Genomic DNA, 23788 nt, shown 5'->3' on the forward strand with positions numbered 1-23788 from the left:
CTGTCTCACACAGTACCTCACTGATATTGGCAGCATTTGCTTTGGCCAGTACAAAGACAGGATCATCTTTGCTGATGGTGTACTGATGAAGAAACTGCTCCTTTCCTGACCTGTAGGCAACCTGTCCACAGAAAGCAAGGCACGGTTAACAAGCAGTAGTCCATGTTTAATGTTGAAGGAATACTGATTAGAACACCCCCAATATTCATGGATTTGTTAGGGTTAATTTTTTTGGTAAGTTGTCTTTAGCATCGTGACTTATTTTTTGCCAAATCTGAATTTAAAAGCTGACCCACAGAGTCAGGTCAACCAAACTACTCAATTAATTTCAGGGAAGCAGTGAAACAGCATACATATCAGGATACTTTAATTTTCTTTCCTGAAGTTAGCTACTTAACTGGCTATAAAGCTGACATTAATTCATATTCAGTACAAAACATACACAAGAATGTATTTCATCCAATATTAAACTGCAGCTACATTTTAGGTGGAATAAAAGTCTTAAATAGCACAGAGAAATAGTGAATTTTAGGCATGAAATGAAGAAAACTAAGCAATTGAAATCTGAGGAGGAAATTTGTGACCTAAATGTAATTGCTGACATAATACTCCAGTGAGGACTAACATTCCAACTTTAAATTAAAATATCAAGGACCTTTTATGATCCAAGCAGCAAACATCTCCATTTTATATCCCAGGGCAATGTCAACAGACAAATGAACTGCTCTGTTTCAGAAGCCCATAAAGCTGTTGGAGAAGCTGTTGAAAAGTTATTAAAAGATGTCCCATTTCACAAAGTGTTACATTCCTTACATCTCACAGAAAAAGAAAAAAAATGTCTCTACTATAAAGCTCTAAATCCATGGTTACTGTTCTGACTTCAAGACACATACAGAAAGGCAGCATTGTCCCGTATATAGAAGATAAGTAACAGGAGTCAGGAGACCAGAGTTCTCTGATTCAATCTGGTGTCATCTCTGAGACACACAAGACTCATCCAAGTAAGTGCCAGGTTTTTATTGACACAAAGGAGCAAATAAAGGAAACATGGTAGCTGCCTGAAAAAGATCAGTCAAGATGAAATACTGCTTCATTCACACAACAACTGAAAAGCTGACAGTATCTTCAGTTCACGGTACAACATATTAAAAGTAATAAGAAAAAATCTTGGCAAGTCACTACTGTTTCAAAATTAGTTGGTCAGCAATTTTAACAACAGGTTCCCCTTCTTTTGGAAACTTAAAAGTGAGTTGGTGTCAGCTAAATCCTGCCAAGGAGTTCTGAAATATCATCTGCCAGGGTTGTCCAGCCCCAGGTAAGAACAGGGAGAATTCTGAAGGTACCCAGTTTGTGAAAATACGCCTATTTTATCATTTTGTTAAAGGTACCTTAACAGCAACAGCTGAAGAATGTGTGGTCTAACAAGGCTAATATAGCTTTAAGTAGTCTGACAGGGCCATCAGTGGAGAGAAACACAGAACCTGGGGTGGATGTATATATCAATCTCTGTGCTAATGTCTACCTTGCTTTGAAGCACTGCCTGAGGATCAGCTGAGAATACTGTGTTTTCCCTCCAGCTTGCTTCCTCACCTTTACTACCTAGCGGATAACCAATTTTGTGCAGATGACATTAATGTCTTAGGAATACTCCAGTATCCTCTCATGAATGCGTTTCAGCCATACCTGAATCCAGCCTGCATCACCCACAAGTTTGTTGCCAACACTGCCTTGCAGAGGCATCCCCGCCCGCCCCCCCCGCCCGGTCTTTGACATTATTTATGAGAAGCCTCACTTGCCTATTTCCATTTGCATTGGGGTTTGCTCTTTCGTTGTTCTAGTTCAGAGAATTCAATGAGATAATTGAGCAAATAAACAAATAAAACCCCTTAGAAATAAATCTCAAGAAATTTTATATATTGAAACGTTTTGTAACTGGGTCCACTTCCACCACCCCCCGTCCCACTGTACATGTCACAGGAATGGCCACGCTATGAGTAAACTACTAGCAAAGAGACTAATTCAGTCAAGGACTCACATCACTTTGCAGTTCCTGGCTTTTCTTGGCATGTTTGATCTGAGAACTGTCAGCCACACTGGTGAACTTCAGAGCATCAACCTTCTGTCTGTACTTTTTCTACACCAAATTAAAGCAGGTTACACAGAAGTTGCTACAATATTTACATTCTCCAACAATGTAGTGCTTTCAAAAGTATATAACTGATAGAGCTAGAAGTCCCCTGTAAATTCCCAAGACAATTTTAGTACAGGCATCAGCAAAATAAGCTTCCAGATACTAGCCAGTGCTAGTATTTTCTGCTGGGTGGACCCCAGTAACAAGGAGGGTAGTGCAAGAGTACGCCAACTGTGTTGCTGCTGACACTGCAAGCAGAGATACTCTTCGGTGTTAAACATACTAGCTACATATCTTACACACCAACCAATGAGTATCTTTCACAAACTGTGTATAATTTAGGTCAGGGCCCAAGACAGCTCATGAGCTTCAGTCAATATTACTATCTCATTTTCTTACAGGACACTTCTCAATCATATGCACATGTTGTTCAAATCACTGAGCATGTGTTACTGAGATATTTTTAAATCAATAAGATATTTCTAAATTATCAATTAAATTAGAAAGGGCAATTTCAGTATCCTGGAAAGCAACTTTAATTCAAAACCTTCCCCACCATCTCCCAGTTCTTTTCAAAGCAGAGCTCAGCATACACTGCAGTCAAGCATTCCTGGGAGCAACAGCTATGAGAGCCCTCCACAAGGCTCAGGTCTTGGATGTGGGAAGAAACATTGTCCTCCATTCATCCTCTGGTACCAGTACTTATATAAAATGTATTTGATTGGACAAATTTGCATAATGACTAACATTTCTAGTATGACAAATAAAACTTCCCTTACTTTTATTCTGTCTTACTTTTTACTTTACATCTGAAACACACCAAAGTGAATGGGAAACTTCCATTGACTTCATCAGGCTTTGGATCAGGCCTGTTTTGAATGTCACTGCCTGAGCCTTTTGCATCACTCACTGGAGAGCAAGCTAAGCACTTCTTTCTATCTTTGACACAGTACAAGGAAATGCAGCACCCTATTTCAAGACCACAGTATGATAGAGGAGACCAGGCAAACACTTCTTATATACTTTAGTGGAAATCTTATTTTAACAGTTCAACCATGAAGTGGGGCATTCCACCTAGAAAAGGTGTAAATGCATTTTCTTATTGTCTCGCATTTCAGGAGAGAATTCCTTCTGTTTGAACTGATGGGTGAACAGATCAGTTTACACTGTGTCTCTGCTAGGGGAACACAAAACAGAAGTTAAAAAAGCATGCAGCACTTCAAAGAGGTGCTCATCACTTTATTTTAGGAACCTGGAAGGGAGGGAGGCAGATTAAAAACAGCATGTTTTGTCACATTGCATGGAACACAATGTAGTGACATTCTGCATAGAAACGACAAAATGTGAGGCTCTGTATGGCAATAGAGATCTCCAAAATAACACCCACAAGTCTCCAGTTTAAGTGACTGTCAGACATCACTTGGCCTTACACAGCACTGGAATGAAAAGGCAGAGCATTATGGATTAAATATCTGTGGAAGTGATTAGTACTACAGCACACCACAGCACCATATGTCAGTCTGTCCCTAGAAAGACACCGGACCTGACAGTAGCTGCTCTTCTTTTGTTTCTAAGTTGTATTTTTTCCCCTCGCAGGAGCACTGAGAGGATGTCAGACACCCAGTGTATCAGAGAGTGTGATCCCCAGTAACTAACTGGCTTCTGTTTCTTCGTCCAGCACTAAGTGGGATTTTATCCTTCTTGTCAAACTTCCCCTAATTTATTCTTCTATCTGTCCTCTAGTTTTCCGAGAACTAGTGAGACAACTACACCATAGCTAAGCAGCTGAGGAAGTGTACTTCTATAAGGTTAATGGCAGGGCAAACCCATGAATTAATCAAGCTAAAGCAATGAAAAGCAGCACAAGCTGAAGCTGCCAGTAAAGTCATAGCCCTTATTTGCTGAAGACCAAGGAAATTACCAAACGTGGCTAACAAATATCTAATTTTTCAAGACTGTTCCTTAAAACTATATGTACGCTATGTAGCATGTACCACAGGAAAATCTAATTCCTTTCAACGCCGCTCGGCAAAATGGGCAGGTGAATTAAAAGACATGGAAGCACAATTATGGGGACTTCTACCTCAGAAACTTGACACAATAATCATGTAATGGGAAAATATATTTTTTATCTCTAACCCAGGATCTCCTGAACTGCAGAATAACTAAACGGTGCCCATCAGTTCTTCCATTTCTCAGATTTTCCATATTAGGAATTCCTTCCCCATTCCACATAATGTAATGGGGTAAGTGTGCATAAACCTTTGAATAAACAACAGGCAGAAGCCTGAGCACTTTGCTTACCTCACTGACCAAATCTCCTGCCTTTTTGGCTTGCTGTATATTAAGACTTCCTTCTGTGATACACCCAGCTCCTTTCATCCACATCAGATCTGCCCTATATCGAAGCTGTAGAGGAAAATGACATTTATTAGCATGGGGAACACAGGTAAAATGTTTACATGTGAACCCTTTCCAATTTCAAAGACATTGCAAAGACATTTTAAAAAGTCCTAGTTCAAATCAAACAGTGTCCATATGAAATGAGAATTAATGTTAAACTGAAAAAGTCTACAAACGCTCTTACTGCTTGTAAAAGTTAAGTTGAGTATACATCATCTTACATCACTCTGGAGACCATAGGCCTTCTTTGCCCATTTGGTCTTCATATCTTCTGGAACAACTGTGTATTCATGGAGTCTCTTCCTATAATCTAAGTCGCTAGCAAGTGCCTGGGCCTTCTTAGCATGTTTTAGGTTTATCATATCCATAGGCAGATGGAAATGGGTCTTACTTTCCTCAAAATCTTTCTTGTAGGCAATCTAGAAATAGAAGGGATGAAACCGTTGTCTGTATCAGTGTATTGCAAAGCCAAAGCTATCTTAAAGCACCATTCTTGCTTGGTTCCTTATGCAGGTTAGGCAAAAACCACATGTAGAAATCAGGTCCTGTGAGGGATCCACAATGGCAGGATGAATTTTGCAGATCCTTGAGACATCTTCTCTATTACAGTACCTCTTACTTTTAAACATACTTTTATCTGCCTGAAAGTTTTACATAGGAGTGTTTATATTGGGGGTTTAATAGGATGTTATTTTCCTGCCCCAAAATAAGGACACGATCAATGCAAAATTCCCTATGAGAACATAAATACTGTGCAATCATTGCAGATTAACAGACAGAGGAAGGAAAAAAAAATTTGTTAAAAGTTTCCAAGAATTTCTTACAGTGAATGCAGTAAGAGGAGTAGATCGCATATTGTTGCTGAAAGATTCATAATTATGAAAAACACCTTCTGAGTAAGAGATATAAATAATTTACCTCACTACTCATCTTGGCTACCTGCAGAGAGTGCAAAAGTCTTGAATCTTTGGTTCCAATTGCTTTTCCTTTTGTTTTTTCATATTCTTCTTTATATTTAATCTGTGAAAAAAGCAGCTTAAGTCAAAGAACACTTCCAGTTATCCAAGAGATAAGCAATATGTTTTTCACTGGTGATTTGGATGGTCAAAATTTACAAGGGCTTAGTCTGATTCTCACTTTGTCACTTCAGATTTCCCAGATTTTCTCAGAAATTCCCAAGGGTGCAAGGCTGGTCTCATTTATGTTGTCTTTAACCTCATTCTTTAAGGCTCACTCCTCTGAGGTGGATATGCTTACAAGCTTAAAGTCTTCTGATTAGCTATGAATTAGCTAATTAGAAATATGAGAACAGTATTTTTGAGGCTATAAGCAATTCAAAGCACTGAATTTTACTATGGGAGGATTGAGCCATTGTTATTTTGCAAATTTTGCTTCCTTCTGTACACTTGTATTTAAAAAAAAATTTCAGAGAGTGAAATTTCATAACAGAGTCTGAGAAAGTTTCCAACTGTTCATCAGCCATTGAGAAAGATGGACAGCAAAATGCAGGACTTAAAAATCCAGATGAAGTGAGCTAAGCTTTATTTCCCTGTGCTATAGCAACTTATATAAAGAATAATTCCTAGATAAGTAAATATAACGTACATCACTGGCAAGATCCCGTGAAGCTTTGGCAGCAAGTAAAGGCAGAGAATCAAGTTTCATTTCAAAGCCCCGGCCCTTACTCTTCTCCCAGCCTTCTTTGTACTTAATCTGAGAAAGAAAAAACAGCAACATGTCACTAACACATAAACACACAAGATCTTCAAGCGAACATGAAAATGACTAAGAGAAAAACAGAAGTATAAATATTCTCAGTCCACAAACTGGAACTTTAAGGCACAGTTCACTATAATTTTGAGCTAATTAACTGGCTAGGATTGAGTCAAGAATTTTATTCTTGGAGTTTACAGGCACTTTAAATCCCAGAATATGTACCAATAGGGAAGGAAGGTTTTTCAAAAGCGCCTGTGATTATGCCTACATACGCAAAGAGTATAGATCAATAGGAGCTGATCTATAGGGCAGAACAGCTGGTGCTCAGAATCAGACATCACACTACTCATTTCAGGACTTTTCTCCACCCCCACTCCCCCCGCAAGGTCCCATCCACCAAATGCCTATTTGTAGCTGTAGTTCTTTATGTGAGCTGCTGGAGTGCATCTTTCAGTTTGGCTTCGTTCAAAAGGAATCCAGTGTGCTCTGAGACCACCCCACAATGTGAAGCAAAGCTCAGTGAAGCAACCCTTATGATCAGATTTGCTTCAAAAGCACACTCATGAGCCACACTATATCACAAACGTAGATGAAATGCATGAGAATCACATATGCTTAACTTCTGAAAATTAATGGAAGTTAAAGTACTACTTCCTTAAGCTCTTTTTCAAGGTTCCACTTGAAATTCCATTAGAGCAGGATCAAGTAAGCCTTCATGCATACTATACATGCACCTAATGAAGTATCTAGGAAGCCCAGATTTCTGGATTTGGCTTTTTATATGGTTATATTTTGCTAATATCTAAAAATTAGTGTGTATCCCAACATGTTATAGCCACAAAGAATGTTGCTCCGCACCACTTCACCAGTGCAACTATAAAACTTAGGGGAAGAACACAAGGTATGGATATGCCAGGAAAAACTTGCAGTAATGCCAACTCAAAACCATGAAAAATTATGAAACTGGCTCAAAAGTAACAGTCATGCCAGTAATAAGACTGGAGGTTTTTTTCTGGTTTTGCATTTATTTGTCCTGTTGGGCCCTGAAAAATACTTCAAAATTTAAATAGAAGTTAAACTTTTCCTGCAAGTGTTTGATTTAACACCCAGGTCTCTAAGTAAATCACTACATATTGTCATGAATTATGAATGGCAGCAACGGTGGGCTTGATCCAAGTTCACTGAAGTCACTGTGTTTCTTTCCATTGACTTATTAGAACTGTGCAAATATTGGTACTTCATACAAATACTGCCTCAGAATCAGTTAATTTTGTGAAGTGAGCACTGGTTTACTAAACAAATTCAAATCACCTGAAAAGGTCTTGAAAAAAAAGTCTAGCAGTTTCACTGTACTTGAGATTGTATCCCAGTCTGTTCTGGTTACCATACCTCATGCTGCTGTTTAGTAAAGACTAATGATAAAAGTTAAATGCTTCCAGAAACAGTGTCATGATTTTAACATTCATTTCTGTCTATTGATGTCATCATGAAGGAACATCACTTGGCTTACCTCACTGTATAACTCAGCATTGGCTTTTGCCTTGACTAACTGAGGTACGTCCTGAGGTAGAGTGTAATTTGTTTTTGTCTTCTCGTACTGGGCTCGGTAGTTCAACTGCCATATATTGAAAAAGTCAACAACAAATTAGGTTATTTTTAACTCACTAAAAATATGACTATTACACTGATTGACTGCTGTTGAATTTCAGGTTATTAGTGCCGTATGTCATGGATACACTCATAGGTATGGGTGACATAATATGAGGCCAATAGGCAATTATAACTTTTACCTAGGTACTAGGAAGTAGAATAATTATCCCAATCATAGAATAGTTACTGATTATCTACAAGTAGAAATATATTATTAAAAGCATGCATTAATAAATATACTGAAGATAAATCCCTAACAAAGCACACTAACACAAATCTTAAAAATGGAGGAAAATGAGAGATCTACTGGTATGCTTGCAACATTTTTAGAAGTGATTTCATTCAATTTGTGTTCTCGTTTTGGTTGTAAATCTGCTGATGAACTATTACGAATAAAAACAAGTGTTCAAATGCTATGAAATAAAATCATCTCATAATTCTAAAAAACAATGGTGGCTATGATGACAGAACTTACATCACTGAGCTGCTGAGCATTTATTTTGGCTTGAGCTATTTGTGGAGTGCTGGCAACAGAGCTGTACTTCAGCTTGTCTATGCTTTGCCTGTAGTTCACCTAATTTAAAATAAAATTTAAAAAAGATTTAATAAAGGAAGAACTGTTCAGACTGGAAAATGAGAGAGTGAGTAGATAAAGTTTACTCTGGATACTCTGGATATATCATTACATAAACCATAATAAATTGATGTGAGGAAAAACACCAGGATCTCTTGGATGAGATCTGAGTTAATGCTCTGAAAATTTCCTAGTCTGAGGTCACAGTCTTTATTCCACTTTGAAAATGAACTTCACTTATAAGCCCTCCCCCTCAAAACCACAAATTCTTAAAAAGGTGCAGTTTCAGCTGGTCCCCCAAAGCATTCCCGTAAAAGTGATATTCTTAACCATCACTTAGACCATTTTCATCTTTATCAGACTATCTTTATACAGGAACATTGTAACTGTCTATTACGAGGTCTGTCCAGTGCAGTGCTCTGCAGAGCAAATGAACTCTATTACACTTTGTCCTTACTGAGTTTTAACGTAATAATTAATCACATAATTTCCCTGTGTGGTAAGAGTTTTGTGTGGGTGATGAGAGAAGAAAAATATATATTTATGGTACAAAGAAAATAATTTTAATATCAGCCATTGATAGCATTGGAGCCTGACACATTAACATGGTAGCAGCAATAATAACTTATAAAATAAGTATATTAAATCCCAAAATTATGCAAGATAAAAAAATCATGGAGAAGCTTTCTTTCTAACCTGTTCCTACCAAAGGACTCAGTGCTACACTGCAGGAAACAATTGTTATTCTCTGTAGGCCGTAATTACCATCCACTTTGCAAACACTGCAAATCACATTGCTTAAAACTAGTTTCTTAAGAACACTTTTCCCAGTAGAGTATATTTCTAGAGACTTTGAGTTACTGAAGCTATTTTAATGCAAACCTTCTTATCTCAAGTACCCTCACATAAACTTGTTCTGTCATAATGACAAAAACTAGGAAAAAAGGCCTGAATTATTTCACAGGTCCAAAGTGATCAAGGTACTTAAAACAGTTCATTTGCTTGGTTACAGGGACAGAGAGAATTTTAACTCCACAGAAAGGTATCATTTCTTTTTAACTGAAACTGTGTATGTATTGCTACTTGTGGTTGCTTAGTGTGTGAAAGAGTTGTATTCTTAAAGAATTCAAAGTAAGCATGTTGGTTATCAGTGAACAGACGACTCCTGGGACTGTGTCAAACTACTAGATGATAATCATCACTAGTGCAACTGAGTCTCTGTGGCCAATTGATTTACATGCTCCAAACCCAGACACTGACTATGAATTGTGGAGCCACTGATAGTGCTGAAATGTTTAGAGTGGGTAGAACTAATTTGTACATTTTGGACATGAATTCATGCTTACTTTGACCTTATTAAGAACGCAACTCTCTCACACACAAAGCAATTAAACACTGAACTTTACTTTTTTAAGCTTTTTCAAAGACAAAGTTGAAATTACTGCTGAAGAGGCAATAGTGCATCTTACAGCCGAAATAGATCAAGTACTTCCTCAAAAACATCAGGGTTCTCAATTCCACCTCTTCATGCTACCATCCTTTTCTTGGAAGAGGTGTTTAGGCCCAGATAAATCTCATATAATGTTAATAGCCTCTCTAAGGCATCTTGTTCCTGGTTTCTTGCAATTTCAATAGAAAGACAGGTTATAAAACTCTTAGGTAGTCAGAAATGCCCTGCAGAGGTGCTGCTCTCTTCCTGTTGATTTTATAAGTAAGTAAAGTAATGCCTGGTGACTGTGCTCCTAAGGCACAGGTTAAGTTCCCAACGGTAGATGAGATCAATTAAGCCTTTAATGCTTGTGAGAGGTGAAAGTATGATATCCTCTACAGTTTGACATCTTCCATTTATCTGCAGAGCACATACAACCACAGCAGTATACAAATTTCTTCACATTGTTCCATCAGTAACTCAGCCCCAAGCACAGAGGGCACCTCTCTCGCACAGACACAGGCATGAGGCAGGTTACATGACCAATTAGTTCCCATTCAAAGGTGAACACCTATCTTCAGGGAATTCACAAGGGAGGAGAAGCCTATTTAATCTCCCTGTACTTTCCATGCTTGACACTGCTGTTGAAGCTGCCCAGGCTGGTAAGATGTTTTGCAACACAGGCTAGGGACAGGGGCAAAACTCACTCATTTCACATGACTCTACAATCTGCGTTGAACTGAAGCCAGTGACAGGAGGTGGCAGCACTCTCTGTTCCTCAGATTCCTCTTGGTTCCCTGCACTTCTTTGCTTTAACTTTGTTATTACTAGCTGTTTGCTCCCATGATTAAATCATCATTTGACACATGCAATCTATCACAATCTCTCCTACAGAGAGATGATGAACCATGCAAGTCATAGAAAAAAAACCATAAAATTATTTACATCTTTCAAAGGGACCAACTTCCTTGTTGTCTGATATGAAGGAGTGACAGTAGCTGGGTAATTGTAGTCAACACCGTCATGTTTGTAATCAGATTTATAGGCTATCTGAAACACAGGGAGAACAAAAAAAAAAATCATTCTTTTTTTTTAAGCTGTCATTTGTTTGAATAATTATCAGTCAAGAGGCAAGGAGAAACAATAATATTAATATTAAATGCAGAAAACAAAGTAAGTTCAATGTCATGAGTGACAAAGAAAATGAAATTATTTGCATAGTTTAGCCACTAATTGATTCTTTTTCAGCTCCTCAATTAATCTAATGCCAACAGTGGGAGCATTAACTTAACTTCCACCTATGACACATCTCTTTTATCTTTCTGCTTAGTTCTCAAGCTTCTTACAGATTTGTAAATAATGTACTTGAAGGAATGGTATGTAACGAAACAGCTTCTTGACTAACCCAGTAAATTAAACTGGAATCCAGAAATCTTCATTAAAGACTGTTTTTTCAGCAAAGGTCTGACCCTGGGGGTGATGGCAAGCAACCTTCAGCATCCTACCGATGTCAAAGAAAACTGAAGGAGCTCAGTATGTTGCCAGATCACTGAATTTGCTTATTTTAATTTCCTCCACACAGTGAGATATAAATGAGTACAAAAAGGTTTCCAGAATTTCCCCTCTTCTCAACATATCTATCCCTCAGATCCCCAGTACAATACGATCTAAAGTTTTCTATCAACTTAATTCTGGAAAAACTTAAAGACAAGAAAGCAACAACCATACAAGTGTGATTAAAAAAGGCTTACGTTGCTTGCCAAGCTGCCAGCTTTCATGGCATGTAGCATTCGCTTGTCCATGCCGATACCTACATAATGACCTTTCATCTGGTTCTGGTAGGTTTCTTTGTATTTAAGCTGTACAAAAAAAGCAAAAATACTCTGAGAAAATATATTTAGTTTTTCTACGAGTTTCCATGTGTTACAGCAGTGAGACAAAATATTACAGCTGTGGTCTACTAGTGTTGCACCACTACAGAAATTCATGAGTCCACAACAACCTTGGCACTTTAAAAAAATAAATACTAAAACCCTCTATGAGTTTGCTATTTTAAAAGATGTCTTTTACATATTCTTCAGATCAGCTGGATGCCACAGAAAGGAGATACCTCTGCATTCTATTGATGCATATTATTTAATCAGAAATAAATATTAGAACAAAGTTGCAGGGAAGCATTATTTGTACATTAATGAATGAACACATCTACCAAAACTGAACTGTTTTGGTGCAGCTTTCACCAAGCCCAGAGTAGGGAATTCAACAAGATAAATTAACCACTCTGCCATCTCATCTGTTTGGCAAAAGATTTACTCCTGGATTTCAGAGAATGATAGCAAGCAGTATAAAGCAAAATTACACTTCAGGATGAGATAAAAGCAGTATCATTATTAATATTGATTATTTTCACGCAGTAAACCTGTTCCTCTCTGACATTAACTCTGGTAAAGTACCTTCTGCCTACCTTTCCAGTCAGGAAATGGACGCACACAATGAAATAAGTAATAATTATGAGAGACAACAGTAACAACTGCCAGCTACTTGTATAGATTAGCAGTCCATTGTAAGTAACCTCTCTTCCATATATCATAATAGTTCTTTTCATAATCCCATATAAAATGACCCCCACTGATCCATAAGGGGAGACTAGGATAGGTGCTGTACAGACATGGGTTAAAAACGGTTACAGTAACATTTCCAGCACACACTTAGCTGAAACACACACACAGACAACTTGCAACTCCAGCAGCCACGAGGTTAAGCAAGCCACACATGAAGTACTAAAAACTTACATCACTGGTGAATTTTGAGATCTTGCTCACATTCCTGAATTGCGGAGTATCACAGTAGTTCATGCTGTAGCCTCTGTTGTTTCCAAGATCCTTCTTATACTCTACCTTAGTGACAAAAATGCACAAGGGAAAGTTATGGCAAAACCTTAACCTGCTCTGTCAAGTTCCTCCACACCCTTTTTATTACCAGACCCACTGCTCAGAAATTTTGATACAGGGCTTTCATCAGACGGCATATGATGAAAATTAATAAGAAGATGATTTTCATATACTCAGTTCTCGTTTTATAGGGAAAGGAAATGCAATCAATTTCATCCATTTGGACCTCAGCAAAGTGTATGAGACAGTGCCATGGGGAAAATTATTAACAAAAGCAAGGATCTTCTCATGGTGAGTGTGGAGCAAATGAAAGCAGAAAAAGCCATGGGTGTTTTTCAACAGGAAGGACTGAACAGGGGGAGGATTACCAGCAGAATGCTTACGAGTAAGTTTAAATACAGAATTGGTTTAGTATTTTCATTAAGTACTTTTGCTCTGAAGTAGGAATGTTAGGGGAGATATTGAAAGGAGTAATAGAGATGGGACTAAATTCAGCAATGTAGAGGTTAATATATCTAGGAAGTAGTCATAAAAATTTTAGCTATAAGAGCTCATCACCTGGAAAGACTAAGAAAGAGAAAACTGTTTATCTTTCTGTAGGCTGACCACAGAAAGATGGCCAGATGCCAAAGTAACACAGCCACGAAAAAGGCAAATGCAGTCCAAGGCAGGAGCAAGAGGAGACTTTTGAGCAGGCACTGGGAAGTGCGCATGCTATGTACCAGGCTCCAACAAAACCTCATCAGGAATTTATGTACTCTTACAGACATTCCTGTTTAAGGAACATGCACTCAGCCTGTAACAGCTGCAGTGAAAGATGGTAAGACATGAGAAGAATGTGGCTTGCTTAGCCTAGGAAAACAAAGGCAAAAAGAAGAAAATTATATCCGTTTGTAAATATCTCAGAAAGGTAATCATGCAGGGAGAACTTTTTAAACTAAAGGGCAATGTTGGCACAAAACACAATAGTAATAAAGTGGACAGGAATAAATGCAGGCTAGAAATTAGAACAGGAGGATTATATGATACTGTGCCGAAACAGCAGGAGCCAGGAATCATTGGCCCAGGAGGCCCCTTCCAGTCCTGCTTCCAGGGGTTTTTCATTATTGAAGGTTTTATATTTTGACATCTCAAGAGTGTAAGTTTTTAAACTGCCATGGGGAAGCTCCAGAAACTCACATTTATTAATAGCTTTATAGCTGATATGACACTATAAATAAATTAATAATTCAGAATCTACTGAGAATTCCCTAGCAATCTTCCCTTGCCAAGCAGAAGAATAATGCATTATCAGTAACTCACAGTCTTTCACACGATGGAAGAAAACAGAAACCTGCATTAACATAATGGTACAAATTTTGGCTCTGCTGATGTCATTTTTTAATTATCAGTAGAACCTTCTTTGAAACACTCTAAGATACACACCCAAGTCATCCTAGAGGTTCACAGCACATTAACAACACAGTTCAGGGTATTTTTTAGATTTCTGTTCTTCATGTGGCCAGAATTAGAATGACTTTTCTGTAGTTAATTTCCCATACATTCATACAGATCATTGGAAGTGCCAGATAACAGCACCTGAAGATCTGTTCTTGCACCTTTCTCTCCAGCTACTGTACTACATACAAGTCTTTTTTTTTTTACATACAGGGCAATAAGAACAACAGCTTTTTATGTTTATACTTCTTACCCATCATACACAAATGTTTCTATGAGCTGCTCTTAAACTTGTTAACAGATAGATTCAACCCCTTACCTCACTGACAAGCTTGTTGACACTTTGGGCTTGTTTAAGGACTAAGTTGTCTTCAGCCGTTAGAGAGTGAAAGTGAGCTGCACCTTTCATCTTGGAAAGATCTTTCTTGTATTTTATCTGAAAAGAAGTAAGGAAAATTATAAAATAGATGTCTACCTTTTCACCATTGCTATTCAGACTGGCTTCATGACTTGGGATAAGGTTTTTCCTATTCTTGCTTTGATAAGCTAAGTTGAAACACTGCAAGTTGTTAATTCCTGAAATAAACCACATATAAAATCACAGCCCTAACAACCCCTGCCAAGCCATTTCACTAAACAGCATTTTTTCAATCCATTTTTTACATAGATTGAACAGCACTGGTTGTTGTTCATAGCTTGAACAGATAACTAGCAGATTCTTGGGTAGTGACTGGTTGGAGCTTGTGCGCTCTTCTATTACTCAAGTTAATTCTCAGTACTTTAATTTTAGACTTCTAGTCAGACAATTAAAGATAGTCATCAAGTGGTCTGCAAACTTCTCCCCTTGTAGAAACCAGCTTTTTGAAAAAGCTGTATCTTTCTGCACTTGAAATGTTTTAAGACAATTATATTTCTCCACCAAAACAATATTGAAATAAGGGATGTTAATTTGATTTAGGGATCAGGTTATTGACTTAAATTGAGCTAGGAAGGGTGAAGAGAGATAATACTTATATTGGGTTTTTGCCAAACTTTGTCCAGATAAAACCCTGTTGGGAATATATTTCAATATTTCTTGCATACAAGGACATGCTTATATTCTTCATCTTATGTTACTGCTTTAAAAATCAGATTCATAATATAAAAAAAAATAATTATTTGAGATGTGCTGAAGTGCAAAGTGGTTTTTATTTTATTTTCCAAGTCTGCACACAGTTTCTCAGGCTTTAAATATATGAAGCAGCTTGGTGAGTACTCCAGTGTGTTCAGGTTACTGCCATGAACCAATGCTTCTCCTCTCTCCAGGTATTACAAATTAATAAGGAAACTGTTGACCATTAGCATTTTGAAAACCTACGAAACTGCCTCCTTCATCTGGAAAGGTCAAATATTTCATGTTTAAACAGGGGATCACTGAGTTTGTCATGAAAATAGGGATTGGTCACAGACGGTTTCAGGTTTTTTATATTCTCTCAGTCATAAGCTCAGGTAGCAGCATATAACTGATCCTTTCACTCTAGTTTACTGCTATTGTCTAGTCCAGGCTAGTACAAGCTGAAAGACTTAACTGTCTGCTAGCTCCTCAGAAAACAGACTGAACCCATGAGCTCAGATAGCCCCATGGGGGTCAGGTGCCCACACTACAAAGGTTGTTGCTTGGAGGGACCCTTCACAGCAGCTACAACGTAGTGACCTACAGACTGACCCATTTTTTGTCACTGCTAGAAACAGTCTCCTCAAATAGGACTGAGGCTCTTTCAATTAACGGGCTGCATACAAGAATCACACATCAGCACCTTTTTTGCCAATTCTTTAGCTTACCAACCAAATCTAAAAATCCCCAGCCTAGAAATAAGCTCAGTCTTGTGAAGTGACAGTGTCATACTCAATGGTTTCTTTTCCTCCATATGACTTGCTTTGTGCTAGAGGCATGATACATCAAAATATCAAAACCAGTTCAGCTCATTCATCTTCCATTTATTCACTACTGGGAATACCACAGTAGTCCACAGGATGATTAAGGCAGTTGAAGGTTTCATTAATAATACAGGTGCAGATTTGCCAGGAGGGTTAACCTAACAGTAGGGATCCCCATTAGTTGCTACATCCATCTCCTCCCTCATGCACATTGGAGCTGTGTCCCCTTCTATTAATGGATATTATTAATCCCCTGAGCCATCCAGTTCCCAGCAATTCAGTGAAATGTCGTTGTTTACTTCTCAAGTGTAATTTTAGCATTCTCCTAGGTACTGCTCTGACAAACTGCTGTTTTTAATTGTTTATGAATTTTATTGATTCAGGTTTCATACTTACATCACTTGCTAATTCGTTTGCTTTCTTGGCATTTTGATAAGCTGGAGTGATCATAGCAGGAAAGCTGCCTTTCCCTCTGCGTTCTTCATACTCATCCATATAATCCTGAAGAAAATTCAGAGTGTTTACCCATCATACATGAGCAGGTGAGGCCTTGAGTGATTTCACAAAGCCCCATAGTCCTTGTTAGTAGGAAAGTTCATTGCTTCATTGCATTTTTTTTTAATGAAAAAGAGAATAAAATGACCAACTATAAGAATAAAATCACCCATTAAATTAACTGTGTCTGTAAAATTACGTGTGTTGCCCTGCAAGAGAAATTTAGGTAGCAATTAGCTATGGCTAAGGTAGCATTCAAGTATACAATTATATATATCCTTCTAATCCCACCTCAGTTCTTGCAGAGATGATATTCGCTAGCTCCTCTCTTTGTCAATATATGCTTCCCTGGAAAACTATAAAAATATCTAATGGTTTGGGCAGCCAGGAGATTTGTTTAAACTTTCAAAGTTTAGCATAGAGTCAGCCTTCCTCTGTGACGGGACAGAAGTCTTTTGGTCCCTCCACAGACGTTTCTCACATCATAACTGACCAAAAATAATATTTCTTTAGTGCAGTGATATATTTGAAGAGGGACTCATTAATGAAGCAAAAATATCTAGATAACAAAGTCATAAACTCCTTAGGGAACAAAATCACAAAATTCCGAGCCAGTTTGAGTGAAAAAAAGGATGTGTGGCATGTCAAGAATATAATGAAGAGCACAGTCAGAAAGGACTATAAATATTTGGGGTATCTGTCTTGTGAATTCTGACAAAACCATCTATTGTAGGTCATTTTGTGCGCCATCAATGTCACATGATAAGACAGGTCATATAATAAGTTTGTGAACAATATGCACAATGTAGTTATACCCATTCCATCTAAATTTTTCTATGAACAGGCAGGAAATAAAAAATATCCTTGACTAATCAGCTGAGTTAGTTTTTTAAAATGCCATTCGTGAGTATGAATTCTTCAGACTAACTTGCCATTTTCTTTTTCTTCTAATTTCTAACTCAAATACATTTTTGTGTCATTTCTAATACTATTTATATTACAAAACAGTATCTTCAAAGTTCCAGATAATTAATTTTAGCCACTTCTAAGATTCTTAAATATGAAAAAACAGGTGTTCAGCACACATGAATTTTACAGTAGGATTGCTTAAATTGTCTCATGTTGTATATATATCTGTATGATGTACCCTCATGATCTCAGTAGTTAGAAATCTAATCCCTTTACCCATGTTAAGTCATGCTTCACTCAGAAAGATCCACTAATTTCAGTGGCTCTATTTTATTTGAATAAGAATACCAGAATCCCATGTATGAAGATTAAAACTGAAATGAAGTTTGAAGTCTGTGACTGAAGTTTCAAAGTTATTTTCAAAGAAAAAAAAAACGTTACATTAATTCTAAAGATAGCAGCATTCCAATCCTTGAAAATGAAATTGGTGCTTTTTCAATTTCGTTTTATTTGTTTATTCTTACTAAAACTTGCAGTAGTTCAAAAGACAGAAACTAAATGAAGGCTTCATTGCTACGCATTCTAAACTCATATTCTTCAAGGATGGTTTGCTTTTCACACATTACAAGATGTAGTTTTGGACAGAAGAATTGAAGAAACTTAAAACTCCCAAGTGTCTTAGGATAATATATTCCCTGTTGCTTCATTTCTCCAAAGTATGTGGGTCTCATGAGGAGCTAGGATGAAAAAACCAAGACTAACCATACAGGTTTGTTTATACAAAACCACTATTCTATTCCTTTCAAAGTCCCTTTGTGTGTATTTAGTTCTATGTAGCTGTACTATTTCCCTTACTTAATGGGAATAGAACTTGGGACGCATTTTGAGAGACCACAAAAATAATTGCATTCCCTTAAAAATATAATAAAAGCAAAACAAATCCCACAGACCAAAGCAGAACTAATGCCTATTTGGTTCCACAAATGCAGAACAACAACTTGTCAAGCTTACAATACAACTTTTGTAGTAGAGCTGAAATCTAAGGGATCATGTATGATCTTCAGTGCCACTTGCACATATTTAGAGCTGCAAAGCTTCTAAGATTTCTAAAAATACTGGCAGGGAAAAGATGCTTAACTACTTACTAACTTTCTAGCATTTCACAGATTTCACAATTTCACTTTTTCTCCTAACTGAATTTACATTTTCTTTCTCGTGGAATGGGCCAGTTTCCACAAATAAACACATTTCAGTGTGATGCATACCACCACAATAGACATATATGATGCATACAGTAGACATAAAATTTGCCAAGGTAAGGCTGACCTTTTGGAATGACCCTACCATAAGGATCATGCAGTGACAGTGCATGCACCTTGTAGTCTCATCTTGTAAGTGCCAATGCCAAATACATAACACATTCAGAGCATGGTACTGTTGTACACTCTCTTTTCCTTCAAGACCTCGCTTTCTCATACAGGAAAGCAAAGTGAAAATAGGTCTCACTGCAGTTTCTAAAGTCTTGAGCAATCAGCCATAGTAATGATCAACATCAGCATGGGTATATCTTGAATGTTGCATACCTGGTCGTATTGATCTACATTTTCTCTTGCAAAAGGAACATCTGTTCCAGCTGTATGGCTGGCTTTTCCCTTGATCTCTTTTTCATACCTTTGATGATACTTCACCTAACAGGAAAAAAGAAAAGGAAAAGAGTCATCTGGATGAGTTTAGTCTGGTATACAGATGCTGCATAATGAATAATAATCAACGACATGCACATGTTGACAAAAAAAAGATTGTCAAAATTCCTTTTGCCACCAATCTACAGAAGTCAGATATGCCAGCTGAAGATATAAAACCAAAAACAGTGGTGTGCTTTTTAAGAATGCACTAAGAAATGGGACTTGCTAGTTCAACCCAGACCATTAGTTCGGCGTGCTCAGTACCCCCTCCTTGTCAGTGGCCAACCCCTGATGCTCCAACGGGTTAAAAAATAGAACTGGTTGTAATGTAAATTCAGGGTTACCACAGAGCACTTTTTTTACCACAGGGTCATCTGAATGCCATTAATAAATGGGCTTGTTTCTGAAAGATGCTGACACACCCAATGATCAAGGGAATTTTAGACAATCAACCTTCAAGTTTAGACCAAGATTTACACTACCTTTGCTGAAGTCAAAATAATGCCTATAACCTGATGCTGCCCTTTAATCACCATGTGTGTGTGCTGACACAAATGAGGGGTTTTCCACAGATCAAAGGCAAACAAAAACATTTAAGTCTTTTAGAGTCAGTTGCTTTTGCCTTCAAAATTACAGATCTCTTCTTACTTTCCTCAGTGACTCTTAATAATATTTTAAATTCTCTTCCATTGAGTTAGCACAATATATTATCTTCTCTAACAAAAAGAGCTTTCCTTTCAGTCTGCAATAACAAAACACAATTAATGTACATTTTGAAGCAATACTGGTGTCATGTGTTGTGGTTTTGTTATGTTTGGAGAGGAAAAGAAAGACAATAAAGATCAGTACACCAAGCAGTTTAATAAAAAACCCCAACAGTAAGGAGAGTAAAATGAGTGGAATAGAAAGCTATATTTTATAAATTTGTACCTATGTCAAATGTATGCATGTGTTTGTGTTTGTGTGTATGTGTGTGTGTATGTGTGTGTATATATTTTATATATATAACTGCTATTTAAGAAGCTACTTTCACAGAAGCCTCATCCTGCAACAGCATGAAAGAAGGAATAGGAGCATGAACTGTAAGCACCCACTGGGAGCATGGGAAGTCATGGTAAAGCAGAGCTCTGCAAACACAGCCCTCCCCTGATACAAAGTCACCCAGAAATACTATGGCTGTGTAAATTAGAGCTGCACTTCAGCCCCTCTAACTCATACTGGGTTGGACAGAATGAAATCATATGTCCTTATTATGAAATCAGATGTCCTTACTGTCTTCCTTCTCAGTTGTATGCAACAACTGAGGCTGGGTAATGGGGACACCTTTTCCCCACAAAAATCCATGATGTTGATTCACAAATAAAATGCCTAATTTCCTCTTTGTGCATAAAACTGAACTTTGTCCCTGCAAAAGACAATCACTTGAAAATCTGTGTATGAAGTACACTGCTAGCATAACACCACAGTGCTCATGGAATTTCTGCCAGTAAGCATTTTAATCCAAAATTTGTGCGAGAATTAATTCTTTCCTTCCCCAAAACAGACTTTGCTTTGGACACTTACATCACTGGCTAATTCGTTTGCTCTCTTGGCTATTTGGTAAGCTGGAGTGATCATAGCAGGAAAGCTGCCTTTCCCTTTCCGTTCTTCAAAGTCTTCTGTGTATTTCAACTGTAAAAATCCGAGACAATTCGGAGGCAATTAGATTGAGTGTATCTTAATTACACACATAATCAGTTTTTAAAGTTGGAAAGTCAGGCATTCGATGGCTGTCATCTGCCAAAAGGAAGACGTACCACGAAGCCTGAATCTACCCCCTTGTGTCTATGGTTTACAATGTAGTCTTTAAACACATGATCACGTATCTTCTGCGGGACCTCTGTGTCTCATTCAGCATATAGGATGGATCACAGTTGTTTAAAGGAAATACTGAAGTTGTCTGCACAATGCTTGCTCTATTAATGTTAGAGTCAGGCAGTTTCCTTCTTTACCTTGCATGGCAGCCAGCTGCTGGGTATAGAACAGACTAGTTCTCTGCCTTCAGTGCTGACAGCCAGCTAGTCCCTAAAATGGCCTAGAACTGAATATGGTCTTGATAACTGGAAGTATTAAATACTTAATGGTAAAATGTATCAAGAATATTTTAAGGTAATACACATTTCAAGAGTCTGCCTTTAAAATATTAATTTTTTCTTTTTCTTTATATTTATATTTTTAACTGATTTATAAATGTCCTAAGAACCACTTACAGAGTCAAAACAGGTCAATAAATTTTGTTTCACTTACATCACTTGAAAGCTGTCCTCCAACCTTTGCATGAAGTATATCTGGAGTGTCTACAACAGAGGTGAACTTTGAAACTCTCTCTTCATGTCCGCGCTTATATTCTACCTGAGGAAGAAAATATAAAAAATACATATTACAAACAATAAGCAGCAAACATTCATTTCCTATCAGAAGGCTTCCAGAGAAAATAAGCAACGGCAGTCATGACACTCCCCACTGTACAGTCAAGCTACCAGTGTATTTAAGGACCAATTTCCTTAAAGTGAATGCCAGAAGCAGGCAGAAATGGACTCAGATAATAAAATTTTCAAACTATACTAGATTTATGTGAGCCATAAATTTGATTAAGATATTACAAGAATAGTCATTAATGGCCCAAAACACTAAGATCATACTGCAATGACAATGCAGACAGTGTTTGCAGAAAACAATGCAATACTTTAAAATAACTTCTACAGGATTTATTTTTACTTGATCTTTTTCAGTTGAATTGTTATTTTTATAAATAAGCAATTTTCTGTGCATATATTTAAAGTAGCTTGTATATGAATTAAATTCAATATTACAGCATATTTATTCAATATTATGGTATTTAGCGTCAAATAATAAAGAAAGCAAAAAAAGTCACAATCTCTTTCAGGTCATGATAAATTACAGCAAAAGTTGCTACATATTTCAGGAAATATCCATATTGTCATTTATCCTATATGATTGTCTACCCAAGCCAAGCAGTTTGTTAACACTGTTTCCTGCATCATGTTAAAATTTCCTCACTTTGTAGAATTAACACTACAACAAATATTCATCATAGAACCTACTGTCTAAAATGAATGGCCCAAACTCAGGATTCTCCAAATTCAGAAGTCTAACATACATTTAAAAAACTGCTACTTACATTACTGCTTAGCTGGCTGGCTCTCTTAGCAACCTGATAACCTGGAGTGATCATAGCGGGAAAGCTGCCTTTGCCTCTCCGTGGCTCATATTCTTCTGTATATTGAAACTAGAAAATGAACAATTTTTGTTTTGTTTTTACAGAAGAGCCCAGTGTAGTTTATTGTGATTCTTTTTTTAATGGCTGCTTCCTAACAGTATGTATCATTTTATTTAAAAGTAAACAAAATAAAGAACTTCTAAGTTTGTCAGGTAGAAATATTTCCTACATACAACAGAAAACATTCCCCATTCGTATCGATTATCCCCTGTTAAGTGGCTATGTTGACTGAGTCACTAATCCATTGTATGGGCATAGACAGTCATAATTAAGTGATTTTCATCAGTATGGAAATACACGCAATGAAAGGTCCGCTCTATGGAATATAAGACACATTTTCCATCATGAGTTCTGCTCTACTGAGGGAAACACCACTGCCTGCTTCATCAGGGCATAATCAAGGTCACCTCAGATACAACTGGTCAGTAGTTGAAGTGCTTCTCAGTTATGTAAATATATAAATGTGTGATTTCCAGGATGTGCAAAAGCATTGTTATGTGACTTTAATCACTTACACAGTTAAATATTGTTGTTGACAGATGTAAACTTGTCAGTCTCTCCTTTGGTAACATCTTACCAAAGGTTGGATTTGATGCACTGGTAAGTCTTCAGAATATGACAGCCCATGAAAATAAAGCTATTCCAAACACCAGCCCACTTACATCACTCAGAGTCTTCTGTGCCTGTGTTATCCTGACCATCTCAGGATCTGGGATGGTTCCAGAGTACCACGATTTTCCCTCCTCATAGGCAGCATAGTAAGCATTCTACAAAACAAACATTAAATAACTACCAATCTTCACTGTGTTTGAATACACAAACAGGTGATCTGACAGAAAAAAGAAGAAACACACATAACGCTGTGGAAATGAGAATTACTCTCTGCAGACACACAGCACAAGGCCTACACTCCACATAACTTCATAAAACCAGGGCAGAGCTTGAATAACAAGAACTGACATCAAGCCATCAGGATCTAAGATCCTGGAGTGAGACTCAAATAATTCCCCCTAGGAATCAGACCACTTGTTGTGAAACTTCAGTGTCAGTAGAAGGAAGACAAGTTGAGTACAGCTGCACATGCAGCAGTCCAAACAGCTTACTGTATAGGTACACTCCTCCTTCCTCACCTCCTGATTCTTGCACCTTAAGTCATAATCAAGATATGCTGCCTTGAAAAGTTTAGCCAAATGAGAAGTAATGCCTTTTTTAGCATTGAAATGCTATGACTAAAACCCTAACAATGAGGACTGCCAAGGCTGATCCTTGGT

The 23788-nt window shown here is 37.4% G+C and overlaps 1 protein-coding gene across 3 annotated transcripts in view; it reads right to left on the reverse strand.

Annotated features, from left to right (window-relative positions):
- The window catches only part of NRAP (nebulin related anchoring protein), a 52459-nt gene that overhangs the window by 24035 nt on the left and 4636 nt on the right, over positions 1-23788 (reverse strand). For all 3 annotated transcript variants that reach the window (XM_064464187.1, XM_064464186.1, XM_009515320.2), the window contains exons 5-22: positions 23180-23284; positions 22419-22526; positions 21524-21628; positions 20801-20908; positions 19136-19240; positions 16545-16649; positions 14551-14667; positions 12696-12800; positions 11655-11762; positions 10849-10953; positions 8376-8474; positions 7761-7865; positions 6140-6247; positions 5453-5554; positions 4756-4953; positions 4436-4540; positions 2036-2134; positions 17-121 (exon numbers count right to left, since the gene is read on the reverse strand). In XM_064464187.1, coding sequence (XP_064320257.1) covers positions 17-121; positions 2036-2134; positions 4436-4540; positions 4756-4953; positions 5453-5554; positions 6140-6247; positions 7761-7865; positions 8376-8474; positions 10849-10953; positions 11655-11762; positions 12696-12800; positions 14551-14667; positions 16545-16649; positions 19136-19240; positions 20801-20908; positions 21524-21628; positions 22419-22526; positions 23180-23284 — 1992 coding nt within the window. The remainder of the gene's footprint in view (positions 1-16; positions 122-2035; positions 2135-4435; positions 4541-4755; positions 4954-5452; positions 5555-6139; positions 6248-7760; positions 7866-8375; positions 8475-10848; positions 10954-11654; positions 11763-12695; positions 12801-14550; positions 14668-16544; positions 16650-19135; positions 19241-20800; positions 20909-21523; positions 21629-22418; positions 22527-23179; positions 23285-23788) is intronic.

This window comes from Phalacrocorax carbo, chromosome 12 (genome assembly GCF_963921805.1).
Source record: "Phalacrocorax carbo chromosome 12, bPhaCar2.1, whole genome shotgun sequence".
Classification (NCBI taxonomy): Eukaryota; Metazoa; Chordata; class Aves; order Suliformes; family Phalacrocoracidae; genus Phalacrocorax; species Phalacrocorax carbo.